The 16,904-nt window shown below is 44.4% G+C and overlaps 1 protein-coding gene and 1 long non-coding RNA gene across 2 annotated transcripts in view; one reads left to right on the forward strand and one right to left on the reverse strand.

The window, feature by feature from the left end:
- Window positions 1-16,904, reverse strand: part of LOC138268668 (uncharacterized) — a 555,825-nt gene that overhangs the window by 294,169 nt on the left and 244,752 nt on the right. The window lies entirely within an intron of this gene.
- LOC138268665 (hepatocyte nuclear factor 6-like) overlaps window positions 981-16,904 on the forward strand; it is a 144,790-nt gene continuing 128,866 nt past the window's right edge. The window contains exon 1 of the mRNA XM_069218539.1: window positions 981-4,300. Within this exon, the coding sequence (XP_069074640.1) occupies window positions 3,418-4,300 (883 nt within the window). The 5' untranslated portion in view covers window positions 981-3,417. The remainder of the gene's footprint in view (window positions 4,301-16,904) is intronic.

Here is a 16,904-nt window from a genome sequence, read left to right on the forward strand (position 1 = left end):
TCTCTGCGTGTTTAAGGCACGACCGGCGGATGCGAGTCGTTGTCCGAGGCAGGACTGCACTTCCCCCAGATGTGGTAACGGTATCACAAAGGCGACAACCGATAGGGCAAAGTCCACGTGTGTGCTATAGCAAACGCCGCATAACGACACTTGTATTCAGAAGCCAAAACCGCATAATGCCGTTTATGCAGAATAACCAACACCGCATAAAGCCCTTGGCGCAAGATATAAAATGTCACAGATTGCCTGTTGTGCACGACAACCGACATCACACAAAGACGCTCATACAACTTCGCTTTTGCCGCATGATGCCTCTTGTACATAAGATAGGCACGAATAGATAAAATTAACACGCAGCATACAATGTTTTATGATCTCTAATTGAATGGAGATAATTTAGTAAACAGAATATATTACAATAAGCTGTGTTTAATTTTCTCCTACGATTTATGTGTGTTACTAAATGCCATAAACATACCATAATTATACCAAATTAAATACGTTTGTGTGTGTGCTCTAAACTAATAGCGAGCAGCGCATCCTCCACACACAACATCACACAAGTAAAAACCACCTGAAACATACCCTGCATTGACGACGATAGCAATCCCAGACACACACGTACGTGCACACGAAAGCCTGTGCAACTAATGTACATCCACATAAAAATTACAGACATTCACATGCAAAATATCATACGTTCACATATGAACACGTGTATACAAGCACAACCATTCTCACATACACATTCAGAAATATGCCAGTCTCCCTCTACTGTATATTCGATACTTAACACAGCCCGACCCCCCAGAAGCCCCCACCTGAGCTCTCCACGCACACCCTGCCCAGCCCCCGGCAGTGAAGGGGTTACTCCAGGTCGGCTCTGGCTGCACATCTGTCAGATTTTAGGCTGGTGACGTGTGAAGAGGAGAGGGGGGTGTGAGGTCCGAAAATCGATGCGCCTCGCAGAGGCTGGAAGAAGCAGGCAGCGCGGCGACAAGAGAGGAGGCAGGGCCTGCGAGGAGGCAGAAGGAAGGGCTCGGTGACAGCAGCACACGGGGCCAAGGACGAGACAGGAGGCAGGACACACAGCAGGACGCAGAAGTGCAAACAGGACAGGCGTGACCAGAACACAGGTGGATGAAGAGGCGAGATCCGGGCAGAAAGGATGGTCTTTAGGACATGAGACTGTGAAAGAGCAGGGGCCGGAGAGACGACAGGCAGAGGTAGCTGGGGACAAGCAGGCAGAGCGGCACTATCGCGGGGCACAAGGGACAGACAGATGTATGTAGAGACCCACGCGCCTCATCATCATACGACAATTCTGCCTGCGCGCCTGCCGACTACAGCCCTTTCAGGACCCTACTGCTTTTGAGCACCTCCACAGCATCCTGCCTGTAGCACCCCAGGCCAGCCAGGCTGTGAAGTCTCCCGCCTCATCGGACCGGTGAGCCCCTGCAGCCGACAGCATCCTCTGGACCACGCTGATACCCCAGCAGTCCCGGCAGCGTGTGACTGCACCATATCCAGGCGCGTCAAGCCTGCCCGCGCCTTCAGAAGCCTCCTGCCTCAGCACCCATGAACACACGGGCAGCGTCAATCGCCGAAACACTTGCGTGAGGGAACCGCTTGGCAGCGTCCGCCTCTAAGCACTACAGGCACGTCTAGCCTGGGAGCACCCGTAAGAGACGTTTGTCTACAGCACCTTTAGGAACAAGCGGCCTTCGGCGTGGGATCTCTGCCTGCGTTTACAGCACCAAAATGGGCCCTCCACTTGTGAGCACCTTACGGATCACCTTGTCTGCGTGAGCACCCAGAGTCACAAGCTCCCCGCCTGCAGCAACCCGGAGACGCTGATCACTGCCTGTGCCTCCTGAGAGTCCCCCGAAAATAGTCCTGGTCTGTCTGTACACCCCTTCTGTCAATAGCCCTGGTATGTCTCTACACCCCTTGTTCCAATAGCCTTGGTATGTCTCTACACCCCTTCCTTGCTCCAGTAGCCCGGGTCTGTCTGTACAACCCTTGATTCACACGGACACATCCTAGGTGCAGAGCAGCCGGGTGTGTGCACCATCTAGCCTCAGACAGTCGCCTGGAGATGAGCAGATACCCCTTTTGTCTGCACTCTCTATGCCCCGACACTGACCCTGTGAGAAGACCCGATCACACCTGGTATGTTCACTCTCCACCCTCAGACACAGTCCTACAAGGTCAACAGATGACCCCTTTGTGTGTAATCTCTATCCTCTGACACTGATCCCGTTAGAAGACCAGATCACACCTGGTGTGTACAATCTCCACCCCCAGACACCGTCCCAAAAAAAGAGCAGATCACCCGAGCTTCGGACAATCCCTACCTCCAGACACTGTCCTGGGAGGTGAGCACATCATCCCTTTGTGTGTACACTAGCCACCTTCATCCACTGCCCCAGGAGAAGAGCAGATCACCCTATCTTCGAACAATCCTCCCCGTCAGACACTTCCCTGGGAGCAGATCACCCCTGGTGTGCGCTCCCCACCCCCAGACACTGCGTCCCTGAGGACAGTAGATCACCCCAGCCTTTGACAATCACTTCCCTCAGACACTGTGCTGGGAGCAAATCAACACCTAGTGTCTACGCTCTCCACCGCCAGCCACTGTCCTAGATCACAGCAGCTTCGGACAATCCTCACCCTCAGACACTGCCCTGGGAGCAGATCACCCCTGGTGTGCGCACTCGCCACCTCAGGCACTGCGTCCGTGAGGAGAGCAGATCACCCCTCCTTCGAACATTTTCTATCCTCATACACTAACCCCGTGAGGAGAGCTGATAACCCCAGCTTCGGACAATCCCTGCCCTCAGGCACCTTGCATTCCTGCAGGACATATACCGCTGGCCCACCGGGCCTAGTGTAATACGGGCCATTAGATAACAGCAGAACCAAATCAGCTGGATCACATCTAGTTTGTGTACCGTGGAGGCTGCGGGTTTAACCCCCTTTGGGTTTGCAGATACAAGTGGATGTGTCTAAATGTATCTGAGCTGTACCCCCCGTGCACGCCCCACAGAAGGACCCGCTCAAGTGAGATCAGAGGCGATAGAGGCGTCAGGGCGCTAGAAATATCGATCAAGAGCTGTCAGCAGCAAGGAGTTACCCCATGTATGTACAGCCAGAGCTCCCTTCAAGCCCTACCCCTGTTTTAATCAGAAATTGAGACTTTTAGGCGTTTTCTTCAGATGCACTCCTCTGACCATAAATGACTCCCCTCCTCTGCAAATGCCCTCTCGGAAGGGGACTCTCCCAGACCCACCGCTGCCAGAGTTAACTCTCCAGAATCCAATATCAGTCTTACCTACACGCCACCCCCTCTCCATACACAGATACAGGGAGATTCAAGTCATTGGAAGTTAATGGGACCATGTTGTAGCTGAGGCCATGAACATGCACCTGGGCCTGGATGGGGCCGGCGGGGACATGTGCAGCCACGAGCAAGAACTGATGCACAGCCAGGGGCGAGGGCTGCACCGGGGTCCTCACCTGCTCGGCAGCATGGCCTCGGTGCTGGAGGCAGGGGACTATCACCGCTCTGAGCACCCCATGCACCCAAGCCTTGGCTTTGGTGGTGACTCGCCCACAGGTACCGTCAACAGCTACACAACTCTGACACCTCTACAGCCACACCAGCATCACCAGTGCCTGCCCGTCGGCAATGTCATTGGGAGTTTTACCTTAATGAGAGAAGAGAGAGGTCTGGGTCACCCCGGCAGCTTCTACAGCCCCTATCATAAGGACATAGGCTTGGGTCAGAGCCCCAACCTCAATCCTATGCACGGTTATGGACATTCTGGGGGGCACATCTCTGGGGACAAGATGTCATCCGCAGGCAGCTTCGAAGCCCACTCAGCCATGTTTGGCAGGATGGACCAGCATTACTCCAGGGACCTCTCTCCCCCGCCGAGTTCTGGTATGGGATCCCCAGGGGGTATGAGCCAGCACCCATATGGACCACCCAGGCCAGATATGGCTTGCAGGGGTATCCCTGCGGTGGCACCCCAGAGCTCAGCACTGACCGGCCCAATGGAAGAGATCAACACCAGGGAAGTCGCACAGCGCATCATTGCTGAACTCAAGAGGTATAGCATCCCTCAGGCTATCTTTGCTGAACGGGTGCTTTGTCGTTCACAAGGAACCCTATCCGACCTGCTCAGAAACCCAAAGCCCTGGAGCAAGCTCAAGTCTGGCAGAGAGACCTTCAAGCGGATGTGGAGATGGCTGCAAGAGCCCGAGTTCCAGAGGATGGCAGCTTTAAGGTTAGAAGGTAAGATACTTAGAGCATGTGGAACTGAACATGAACAACACAGGGGGATGCAGCACAGTGACACAACTTCCCCAGGCTTAAGCAACACCTGGAGTCTGCCAAATTGACCACAGCACTCCAAAAATACAGCTCCCAGTGGCTACATCACACTCAAATCACGAAACTCACAGCACGATGCGTCCAGACCACATTTAACCTGAAACCTGAACTAAAAACATTCTCCCTAAAGCTCAGAACCCAAGACATTGAACACATTTTTATATACTGGTCATTACATTGAAACTTCGGCACTGAGCTTGGGATAATGAGACCAAGGCAATGAAACTGACGCAGGTTGTAAAATAAAAAATCGAATACATTCATCCCCAATACGTTGAACCAAAAACATAGAGAAATTAAGTCCAAGACACTGAGCTATGACACGGAGCCTGAGAAACAGAGTGTAAAACACAGCTCCCAGGGTACTACATTTGCAATATTAAGCCTGACTGAATGGACCAGAGAAAAAAAAGCGGAAAAACGTAGGGCTAACATTGAGCTAAAGTAGTAATGGAACTCAAAACCCAAGTCCAAGACATTTAGCAAAACCATAGCGAACAAACAATGTTGCTGCCCTGGTCACTCAGCCAAAGACTAAAGAAACCAAGATATTGAAAAATACGAAAAGTGCAAGATATTGTACTCAGGGGTGTAGAATTTATTAAAATATCTACTTTTCCATGGGACAGATTGCTTCCTAAATCTACTTGTCCTGTAAAAAAATCTACTTGTCCCTTTGGTGCCATGTAGTGTGGTGACAAATTATGGCAGCAATCTCATTTTGTAAGAGCTCGGATAAAAGCCTCTCTGACTATGCCAGGGCTACTACTATAGTAGGGCTTGAAAACTTGCAATTTCAGTCCCTACTATAGCAATTTCCTTCTTTTTCCACCTTCCCGCAGATCTACATACTGGGGCTGGAGGAAGCAGTAAGCAATAGTTCCAGGGCTGAATGCTTGTGAGTCTGCAAACCTATTAACTTGTATGTTTTAAGGATTTTCGCCAGCTCTTCTCTAATCTTTTCCCATAATGAGAAAGGTTGTAAATGTACTCCTGACAATGGCAGAAGTAGATGTTCTTCCAGGGATGGGAAAAAAAAGCGATTGGAGGTAAAGTGAACTTGTAAACGCTCAGTAGATTTTCACATGAGCAAATCTACGCATGCATATTTGCTCGTGCTAAAATACAGTTCACACATGTTTTCTAGGAGTACGATTTCCGGGTCTCCTTCTGTAAGCTTTTGTGAATTAATGAAAGCCACTAATTCAAAGACATTTACCATGGGTGCACTTTTGTGACTTTCTTTAAGAACTGGGTCCCTAATTAGGTATGGCTTTAACAAAGACATTTTGTTTTTATTAAAGTTCTATTTCTCTCTCTATCAGCTCGCTTTACTGTGAGTGATCACATTCTGCTCTTCCACAAGGAGCATATTGGCACACAAAGTAGTTTTGTTCAGTGCCAGGAACTATTATGGCAATCAGTGACGTAACAAAACCGAAGGGGGCCCCTTTAAAAAAAACATACACCCCCCCCCCGACTCACTCACGGCAGGTGCTGACAGTGTTTGTTACAATGGTGAAGGCCTGGCAACTCCCACAGCAATAAAGTGTTACAAAAGCCATGTCAAAACAAGACATGTATTGACAAAACCAAAAGACTCACAAAAAATGTCGGATCGTTTGGCTCTGCCAGTCCTGGTTAATTTTCATGCTTCCCATAATCGTGTTGAAAATGATTCCACTGAGTTTCCATTAGGAGTATTTTTTAGAAATACGAACATGCATCAACACATTTCACTAAATGATGCTTCAAAGTAATAGCACCTAAAATTTCATAGTAGTGAAACTTGTTTTCCTACTTGCATTTTTTTCTGAACATTTTATTTTGAAAGCAAAGAATCATCACTCTTGCTTACAAGCTTCTGCAAATATTTGCATCTAATCAGAGCGCATTCTGGGAGCATTATACTTAGCCTCATATTGTTAAACTTTTCAAACATGTTTGTACACTTTTTTATTTATTAGAACCACTGTCAGTATTGCAGTGTAACCTTAAAATGTTTATTTACAGCACTCACACTAATAATGCAGGCTTTTCAATAATGAACCACAAATACAAGTTCAAACTGCATTAAAATAAGGACACAAATATTGCCTCAACTGCAGACAGTTTCCTTCTCTGTAAACTAGCAGCCAAAGGGTTTGTACTGCAGGGGGTTGAGCCTACTTGTCACAAGGACAAAATAAACATTAGCATTTCTTGCCCTTGACCCCAACCAATATGTCCCGGGGATCGGGGATAGGAATTCCACATCCTGGTATTGTACCAAAGGTACAAAATACAAGATTTTGAGGCAAATACACTGAGATCAGTGCACTGAACTCAATATCCTGAACGCAAGCCATCATGCCCCAGACAATGAGCTCAAAATACTGATCCCAAGACATTACGGAATAGATATTCAACCCAAGATACTGAGACCAAAACAACACCATAACAGTGTATCAAAGACATACACCCCAAAACTTTGAATATAGATATCAAAACTACTATGAAGAATCCAAGACTTTGAATCGAAGACACTCAGATATTGGCTCGTAGGAATTTACCCTAAGTCAGAGAGTTCAAGACAACAAAATCCTGAACGTTTACTGAAGACACTGAATCCAAGTCCCTAAAACCTTCAAAACTAGTGATAGAATTTCAACTGGTGTGATCACACCTGGTAAAAATTTTTACTGGCAAATTCTAGTGTCAGCGAGTCTGGAATTATTGAGTCTTCAAACATCAGACCCGATAATTATGGGCTTGGAACCCCTGCACCCTGCTTAATGCTGCAAGAGTAGCAGCAGTGGGCAGCCATATAGACTGACCGCCACCTTACCATTGAAACAACAAGCAAGGAGCAGCTATTGCTCCTCCCACAAAGGCTGAAGCCTGTCATAAGACCTAGCCCAACCACTGACCACCCTGTTACCACATTCCACCTGCTTATATCATTTTGAACTTGTCACTTTCCCACAAAATCAAAGAAAACCACAACCAAAAGGAACCAGTATCCATAGATCAATGTGGCTAATCTCCATTCTGGAAGAAAAGTCATAATCACTGTTTTTTGGTGCAGAGAAACCAGCCAAACCTAAAATTCCAGTGTCTTTCTCGCCACACAACAAAAAAACTGGCACACTCCTAATTGGGGTTTCAGGGGCAGCTCTACAAGGTAATGTTGCGGTCCCAGACTCTGAGATTCGCAAAATAACAGCAAAAGGGTTTTTATAATGTAAAAAAGCTTACAGTTGTAAAAGTCTTTCAGACTAAAAAAAAAATATCTGACTATTCTGAACAACAAAAAGGATAGGGTGTAAAAGAGACTTACTCATCCTATTTGCAATTCAGAAGGGTTGTATCAGTGGTTTGTAACAGTAATTGTGGTCCAAATTAATGATCAGTTAACCCCCTCTCCTCCGATTTAGTGTGGTAACTAAGGGCCTCATCACAATGGCGGTCAGGGTTGGTTAGACCGCCAGACCTCCAATACGGCAGTGGGGAGGCAGCAGCCAAGCCGGCAGCCTCCCCACCTCTGTATTACGATGTTGCTGACCAGCGGAAACAGTGTGATGGCATTGGCCTCGCCTCTCAGAGAGACCGTGGTAGACAGTGTGCATTCCGAGTGTGCTGACAGCAGGGCCCATGGTCGTGGGCAGTGCAGAGGCCCACCTATCATCCCAACTCTGACTTTCTGCCAGCCTTTTCTTGGCAGAGACCCAGCCATAAAAAGGCTGTTGAAAAAGAAAGTCAAGATCAGCATGGTGGTGCTGACCACGACTTTCACTGCGCCAACCCTGTTGAGATCTCTGATCCTGGTGATGCTGGCGTGTTGTAGCAGTCTATCCGCCAGCCTTGTAATCTGGCGGGAGGACACCACTGTGAGGATGGCGGTCCCTCATAATCAGGCCCTAAATTTTAATGAAGACAGTATCCCATGATAAGCTTTCCTTTTGGGTCACGTGTGGCAGCCCAAGGGAAAGCAGATCTCCTCAAAAAGGTAAAATCTTTTAAAGCAGCACCTGCCCCTCTAATTAAAACGTGCTGCTTTTTTTTCTTCAAAAAAATGTTGCCAGTTGGGAAGCAAATGCAGATACAGAGGTCTACCTGTGCCTTGCAGGCCTCTATTCCTGCATTACCGCCAAATATCACAGGGGATCTCAAACAGCAACTTATTAATTAAGTAGGTCACTTTCCAACTGCCTTCAAATGGATGATTTGCAACACGACCTATTAGGACATAGATTTTCAAGGATTTTACATTCCAATTCTCAAACCCGGCTGTGTGCAAATTGCACATTCATGGGTGTGCACATGGGAATAGTACATTAGGACCCATATTCAACCACTGAATCAGACATACAAGACATAGGGGGTTATTACAACTTTGGAGGAGGTGTTAATCCGTCCCAAATGTGACGGATATACCACCAGCCGTATTACGAGTTCCATAGGATATAATGGACTCGTAATACGGCTGGTGGTATATCCGTCACTTTACCGTCACTTTTGGGACGGATTAACACCTCCTCCAAAGTTGTAATAACCCCCATAGTGTTCATGACAATGATTCCAAAACCTTCTAGAGAAAACAAACAACATTAAAATTAAGACATTCCTTCTAAGCTATAAACCCAATACACTGAGCAGAATACCTTGAACCAACTACTATGATTCCAAGACACTGAACGCATGACAATGCTTCCAGGGTGAAGGGCCTGAGTTACTGTACACAATAAGCAAACCCTAGACATGCAACCCAAGACTTACAAATAAAGACATGCAGTTGAAGACATTGAATCGAAGGTATTGAACTCAAGACAAGTCAATGACCCAAAGGCTGGATCCCAAGACACGGAGCCCATAACAATCCCATGACATTTATATTTTTGCTAATATGAATTCACAGCCCCCTCTGCAGTCAGACATCCTTCACCATCTCTTCTCCCAAGAGCTGTCAAATGATGTGAAGTAGGGGCAACCCTTTACAAAAACTCCCAAAATACGAACTTCTCCTCCTGCTTGTCCCCAACTGATCTGGGTGTATTTGTGATACTGTTTTCATATTATACTGAAAATTCATGAGGTCCACGTCCATCTCCCTTCATGCGATATGCTTCTTAAGCACTCTGTATCTACTTCCTAGTCACACACATTCAGCATTTATGCACGCTCACCAGGGACACAATCACTACAAGTGCTCTCTTCCTCCCTGTATTGTTCTTGGTGAGTTTCAGACACACCGTGCACCTCTTTCGTTGTTGTGTAACATATGCTTCTGCTTCTCCAGCATCATTTTCCCCATTTCTAATGTTACATTAGATTATTTCCTCATACCTAAACCTGATCATTCCTTTTCCATGGATGTAGAGGTTGTATGAGGTTTAACTAACCAGCCCTCACACAGGCCAAGTCAGAATGAGGGGGACATAGCTCTACCTACCAGAGATGATGCTGCGTGTCTGTCATTCCAACCATAGAGCTTGGTCTCTCTCTGAGTGAATAACCTGGCTTTTGGGAATCTCTTCTCAGAAAAGAACCTTTCTTTCAAGAATCTCTCTGGGAGAAACACAAATCTCTTTGCCAACCGCTACATGCTTCAAATTAAATCAACTTTACACCGTGCACAAAACTGGGCAATGTTTCTGATTAAGTAGCAACAACTGCCAATCAAAGTTAGGTGCTGCTAAAATGCATTTGCAGATAAAGGCACCCAAGTTCTCAACCCCAAAGAAGGAATTAAGAGCTATTGAAACGAGACTTCATTAGAGTTTATAAGGGATTGATTGACAGGTCGACTAGCAAGCATGCTCATTGGAAAGCAAATTATATACGAGTTTCTGCTCTAGGACTTCCATATCACCTAAGTGGATTGAAAAGACCGGGGCTGGCCCTTTGTGGTGAAAGTCTGGAAATCTATAAAAAAAATATATCCAATTTGGACTATACCATATCTTTCCAGCCTTCCACTTGCACCTCCCCCGCCATTAAAAATCTAGTGAGGTCTTCAAACTCATAGCAACCCTCATAAAATTATTACATATTCTTGGAATGTCATCAAACTTGTGACAACTCTCATAACATCAACAAAAATATGTGACATTAAACTCATGACAAACTTCAAAACACCTTCACAATTTCTACCAATGTCTGCAATCTCATGACAAATCGCAAAACATCAAACCCCTTGTGAATGTCCTTCAACTCATGGCAAGCCTCATCTCTTCATTAATATTTATGTTTCATCTTCATGCTCACGAGAAGCTGCATCACATATCAATCTTGAGACATCTTCCATCTAATAAAAGTCTCCTCATATTATTAAAATGTCTCTGGATGTCATCAAGCGAATGATAAATGACTGCTATAATATTAGACACTCTTGTTACTGCCTCAAACTTTTGATAAGCCTAACCACATCACTACCTAATGTAGTGATGTTAACATCCTTTTGATATGTCCTTTTCATCCTGAAAAATAATTAACCTACGCAAACTCCTGACAACCCTCAGGACATTATCAAAATCTATTCGACATCTTCAAACTCAGAGTACTATGTACTGCTATCCTGAAATCAATGGGCAGCTTCATGCCATCAAAATAATTACCATGCCATCGATTTCTTGATAAATGGCATATTACTGACAATTCTAGTTACGTCCTCAAATTACAAACAATTATCAGAACATTATCAAAACGTTTTTGAGATGTTCAGACTTATGACAAATCTCATGACATTATTAAATAATCTAGAGAGATTCTTAAACCAATCAAAAGCACCATGGCATCATAACAAAATCATGCGATTTCATGAATTACAAGATAAGTTTCATAATATAAAAAATATTTTCACGTTTTCAATACCATGAAATTTTCATTCCACTATCAGAAGACTGTGTCACAGTCTGAAATTCTTGCCAAGCCTTATCACATCATCAAAATCCTTGTAATTTTCTAGAACTCCAGACACACCTGATCCCATTTTTAAAACGTTTGTGACATCCTTTAACAGAAAAGAAGTCTTATAGCATGTAGAAAACATATTTGCACATTAACGAACTAATGTAAAAACTCATAACATTGTTAAATAAATTACCACAATCGAACTCAAGAAATACATAATCACATCATCAAAATATGTTTATGCTCTCAAATGTACAACTCATATGACATAATGAAAAAAATCAACTTCAGTCATGAGACTCTTCAACTTCAAGCACACCAGTGCAAAACTGCACTTTCAATTCATTTTGTTCAACCCATTTTCTCACTGTGACAGGCTTTTGTCCCTTGCCTGGACTTGTTGCCAGAAAAATGTTTATTAGTGAACAAAGTTAGAGTTGTTGTAGAAGGGCACTAAGTATCAATAATGTGAATCTACATGAGGTGTATGGCTGCTGGTGAGAAATGCTAAAATATCTAAGTCTTTCTTCATTTTTGATTATAACATATGCACAGCTATATACTGATTTTTAGACCATTACAGCTTAATTTGTCAGTAATCTGCTGTTCATCCATCAATGACAGCAATATTTGTGGCTAGAGAAACACATTTTGTATACGCCTATATTTATCGTGCCAGTTACAAAGAAACACAATTAGGTAATCCTGGCCCACCCCTGAAATGCACATCATCCTGCCATAGCCCTGGCGCCCATTCAGACAGCCCAGCCTGTCTAGATCCCTCCTGATATTTGTACCAGATAGTACACGCGGGTACAGCGGATGCATCCAACCGGTAGCCCATTTATGAGGACACAATTATACGCCGGGATGCGTTTTGGTTTTTGATACTGTTTGCAAATTCACTCTGGGCACTGCGCGGCTACTGTTGTCATAAACGTATTATTCGTTTTTGTCATATTTCCCGTGCTATAAACTCTGGACTCTCTCGGAACGATAAGTATGGTTTAGTGCATGGATAGTATGCGGGAGGTCTCAGGCACTAAGCCAAACAGTGCACCATGCCATGCTGCCGCCCCCCGCACTAAAAAGGAATCACTCAACAGAGACGTGTTTGCCTCTTACATCTGCGGATAATGTTGGTGATTGGTATGAACAAAAATAAGGAATTTGAAAACGTGCAAATATATTCGTGGAAGGAGAGGGGAGGCTCCTGGTCTTTGCAGAAGAATAGATATAAAGGTGTTTGGAGTTATACAACACTGCCAGCCTAGGGATGAAAAAAACAGGGCGCTGACATAGGAGCTACATAAAGAGGCCGGCTGCAAAGTGGCTCGGCACCAGTAATTTATACCATTTCTGCATGCCTGTGTTTCTAAGCGTTTGCACATTGTAGCACGAACCATCGCTTGGTCAGTGTTCATTGAAACTGGATTGGATTCTTGTCACAGCCGAGTATTTCTGTATCTTTGTGCTGATCCAGGGCTTATCTATGGATATTCATGATCAACACGGTGTATTGTGCTTGGTTTGTTAGCACAAGGTCGACTCTGGGTTGCAAACCTGTCTTTTTGATTTTTTTTAAAAACATTATTAGGGAACTGTTGGGAATCAGGAGATTGTTTCATCTGGTGTATATGGTGCAAGGACAGTATTCTGAGTTTGCAGCAATTGTGTGCAAATCCATCTTCAGATCGAGCTTAGCCGCATGCAAGCGCTGCTCTTCAACCTGTTGTAATCGACTCTGTGGGCTTTGACCCGTTCCATCTCATGTACATCACTTTCATTCATTCCTGGGCCTACCTTTAAAAATTCCCTTGATTTTCGAGGTAAATGATTTACATTTGCCCCACCTTGAGGCTGCTTTGTTACGCCTTGCAGGCTGACCTTGTTACATGGATTATTGCACAATCCGTCAGATACTTTAGTGTGGCGCACTGTTTTCTTGTTTTGCTTCGCGCTGCATGGCCGTATGTTGTTTCTTCTTCTTCCTGGTTTTGGACGTGCCGCTGTTTCTTTGTGGTGTCTGCGCACAAAGGCTACAAGCTGGAGGGAGGGTTCTTTTTATTTTTTTAATTATTTTTTTTTAAAGGCTCATATAGAGGAAACTCGATCGAAGGAGCACTGAAGTTTCATACAGGGCAAACTCGATTGGAGAAGCGCTTTACATGACTACGTGAAATTTCAAAGGTAGCGAACTCGATTAGAGGAGTGGTTTACATGAGGAACGGTTTACAAGTTTAGCAGTTGGAAAATATACAAACTGGATCTTTTACAAAAGAGAAAAAACACAGAAATCCTCAAAGCAGCTCTCCTGGCACAGCGGGAGAGCTGAAACTACAATATTCACTGCACTCGGGAAACTCGCCCCATAATGCTTTGTGGGGCATTTCTTTTCCCAAACATTTTTGCCCATAACTCACTGTGTGGTGATCCTAGGACAATGGGACCACCACCAAACCGTTCAGCATGAAGCGCTCTTTCTATCTAGGACATCTCGGAGTTACCACCCTAGGTTAGGAGGAGGGCAAGATAGTAAACTCTCCTACCATTCAGTGTCTTTTTAAGCTCTCTTATAGCTGAAACTTTAATTTTACAGCTGGGAGTAGTTTGTGTTTTAAGGGCCTTGTTTGTAATAGAATTGCAGTAGTCCTGCTAGGCCTGAATATATGTAAGGCACTATGTCCTCTAGGGGCTACATTCATGGTTACACCTGCTTACTTTTTTCCATTGTTATGCCCTCTACGGGCTGACTATATGGTTACATGACCATGTTTCTTACAATTTTGTTTTTTACAGTGGTGCCCTCTAGGGGCTGTTCTGAGCATTACAGTCAAGATACTATAATACTTGCTGCACTCTCGGGTTGCGGGGCATTCCTTTTACAACATTCACCGCTTGACCTGCTCTTTCTGTCTAGGCCTTTTCTGAGGAGTTGTCCCCGCACTAGATTTGGAGTTGGCATTGTTGATAGTTCTAAAGTAGACAGCGCACTTTGGATAAAATGGAACTGTATCAACAGATGTGTGTGTGTAACAGGAACTTTGCACAATGGTCTCATATAATAATTGAGTGACTAAGAAAACACGTTCCATAGTGTTAGTGTAAAGCGGCAGAGGTAAACTAGGCAGCAATAAAATGAGGAGATTTCCTGTAGGAAGATAAGGCTGGGGTAGAGGGAGTAACATTTCTGGTTAGTCTGACATGGCGTTAACACTGTTGTAAAGTAATCGTGATGTAGTGCTTACTACCCACAAGGAGGTGTTGAAGCATGTATGTCAGGCAGCACGCAGTCCCAGAAGCAAGGATAAGTGGTTAATCCAGTGTTGCTGAGATTAGTCTTGTTTGCAGAAGTAAACCACTCCATGCGTTCACTGAAGTGTCTGGGTGATAGATTACATAAAAAGGAATGTGGTGTGATCACTGGTGGGGGCGGGGAAATATGTGAGTTCATGCAGGTGTTTGTTGTGTTTGATAGATGAGCTAGAGATTTGGTATGGTTAGGTGTGTAGGAGTATGATTGTTTTTTTTTTTAAAGGTTAGATTGAGATGTTTAAATGGGTTATCGGCAATTTGCAGAAATGTATAAACAGAGCTTAAGGCAAACATGCTTGTCCTCTGAAGAAGGTTAAACTCAGAGAAAGGAGGCATACAGAGAGGATGCAAGGAAAGGAGGGCCATTTAAAGAAAGAAATGAGTGGTTACAATCAAAAGTTCTAAATAAATGTCAGTTTTACATACTGGATTTTGGGAATGTAGAGGACAATTTTTGAGACTGCATGCAATTTGACAATACACGTCTGTAGAAAGTAATACTATTTTTGAAAGTGAAGAGAATGCTATATTAAGCACATTTAATAGGCACTATAATCATTTGAACTGTCTGTCTACTGCAAGGCTACGACTCGGCCATGACTTCAGCGACGAAAGCTAATCAGTGCAAGGGTTGGAAGTGTAAAGTAAAAGCTGGATGCAACGACTGAAAGGAGACTCTGCACATGCTGGGTCTTCTGATGATCATCCTCAAGTTTGGCTCACAGAATTATTTACAAAGCAAAGTGGTATTCCTTTTGGATGTCCCTGGTTTGGCATGGCACAAGACAGAGGGAAATTACAGTTTCTCCAGAATGTGGACATTACAGGAAATCAGTCCTTTTAACTCAAAGTGCCCCATTTAAAGCCTTGTGAATCTAGGTTCAAATCCTGGCCTCTGCAGCAAATTTCAATATTGTGTGATTATAGACAAATCACATAATCACCCTGTGCCTAAATGTTTCCTGATCTCTCATGTAATATACAGTGCTCAGTTACTTCAAAGCTAGGTTCTCACCATTTAAATGACAAAACATACATACAGTGAACGTGTATTGCCCGCAATCCTGTGGCTGGAGGGTGGTGGTCTAGACATTCGTAAGAAGGATGGTGAAATTCAATAAATATTTTATTGGCTAGGGGCTGCTGATTATACTTTCTGCAGTACTGCCCTTTTGGTAGACGGCAGGAGTGAATCTAGAAAAATCTTAAATTGGAAAGAAATAAGACATACTACTGTGATGTGACCCTGCAAAAAACACCTCAGCCCTGAAATTCAAACGTTACTTCATAGAAGCCTACAGCAAGTTATTGGTAAGATGAAGGCACCAATTCCACTTGATAAAATAACACATCTCTTTACTTCACAATGTCCCCTCGATATACAGCCTTGTACACCCAAGTTGACAGATCAGGTTTTTTTAAATCAATTCTGAATAGATCGACTGTCAGACTCCAAAGATCTTCAATCCACAATGAGTGACACTGACAAGCATCTTCAACGATGTCTCGGTGCTTTGAAATCTTGACTCCTTGGCAACTCTACTCAACTTCTAACACAGCTTTGGTAGCTTGATGTTTTGATTTCAGATATTTTGGACCATGACGTGTGACTGGCTGTATCCTACCCACATTAGCCTTTGAGTGACAAGTTTTCCTGACATGGATCTGGCTCGACACACACACACACACACACACACACACACTACCAGTTTTACAGCTGGCGGAATGCGACTTGTGACTGGCTTATTTCAAGCACTATTTGGCTTTCAGAGGATCAATTGACATGTGACTGCCTCTGCCCCAGTCCAATAGCCATACAGAAGCATTGGTATCATGTGAAACCTGCCGAGCCCAAGCAGCTACTGCCTCTAAAATGCACTAAACTATCTGCCATGCTCGAGATATCTAAGTTTATACCAGGATATAAAACTCCGGCAGCATAGATGAAGGGATTTTATACACTACTCGCAGGGATTCTGTTTTGGCCCTGATTTACCGCCCATGTGCCTGGAATGGGTGTGTCTCATTTTAGTCTCAGAACATGGTTGGTCCACAACATTATATTTCTGCAATTTCCCAGTGATGGAAGCGGCTACACTTGTGATCAGCCTTTAAATTCTTTTAACCACATATGTAAGTCCTTCGTCTATTCTCCAAGGGGCGCCACTTGGAAAAAGCAAACAGCAGAGAATTTTTTTTTTCAACAAATGACACATGAACCATTCACACAAATGTTCTTAATTAAACAAAACCCACATTGCATTAAGGCCACTAATCAGCAATGATGCAAAAAAGCTGA

This window comes from Pleurodeles waltl, chromosome 12 (genome assembly GCF_031143425.1).
Source record: "Pleurodeles waltl isolate 20211129_DDA chromosome 12, aPleWal1.hap1.20221129, whole genome shotgun sequence".
Lineage (NCBI taxonomy): Eukaryota > Metazoa > Chordata > Amphibia > Caudata > Salamandridae > Pleurodeles > Pleurodeles waltl.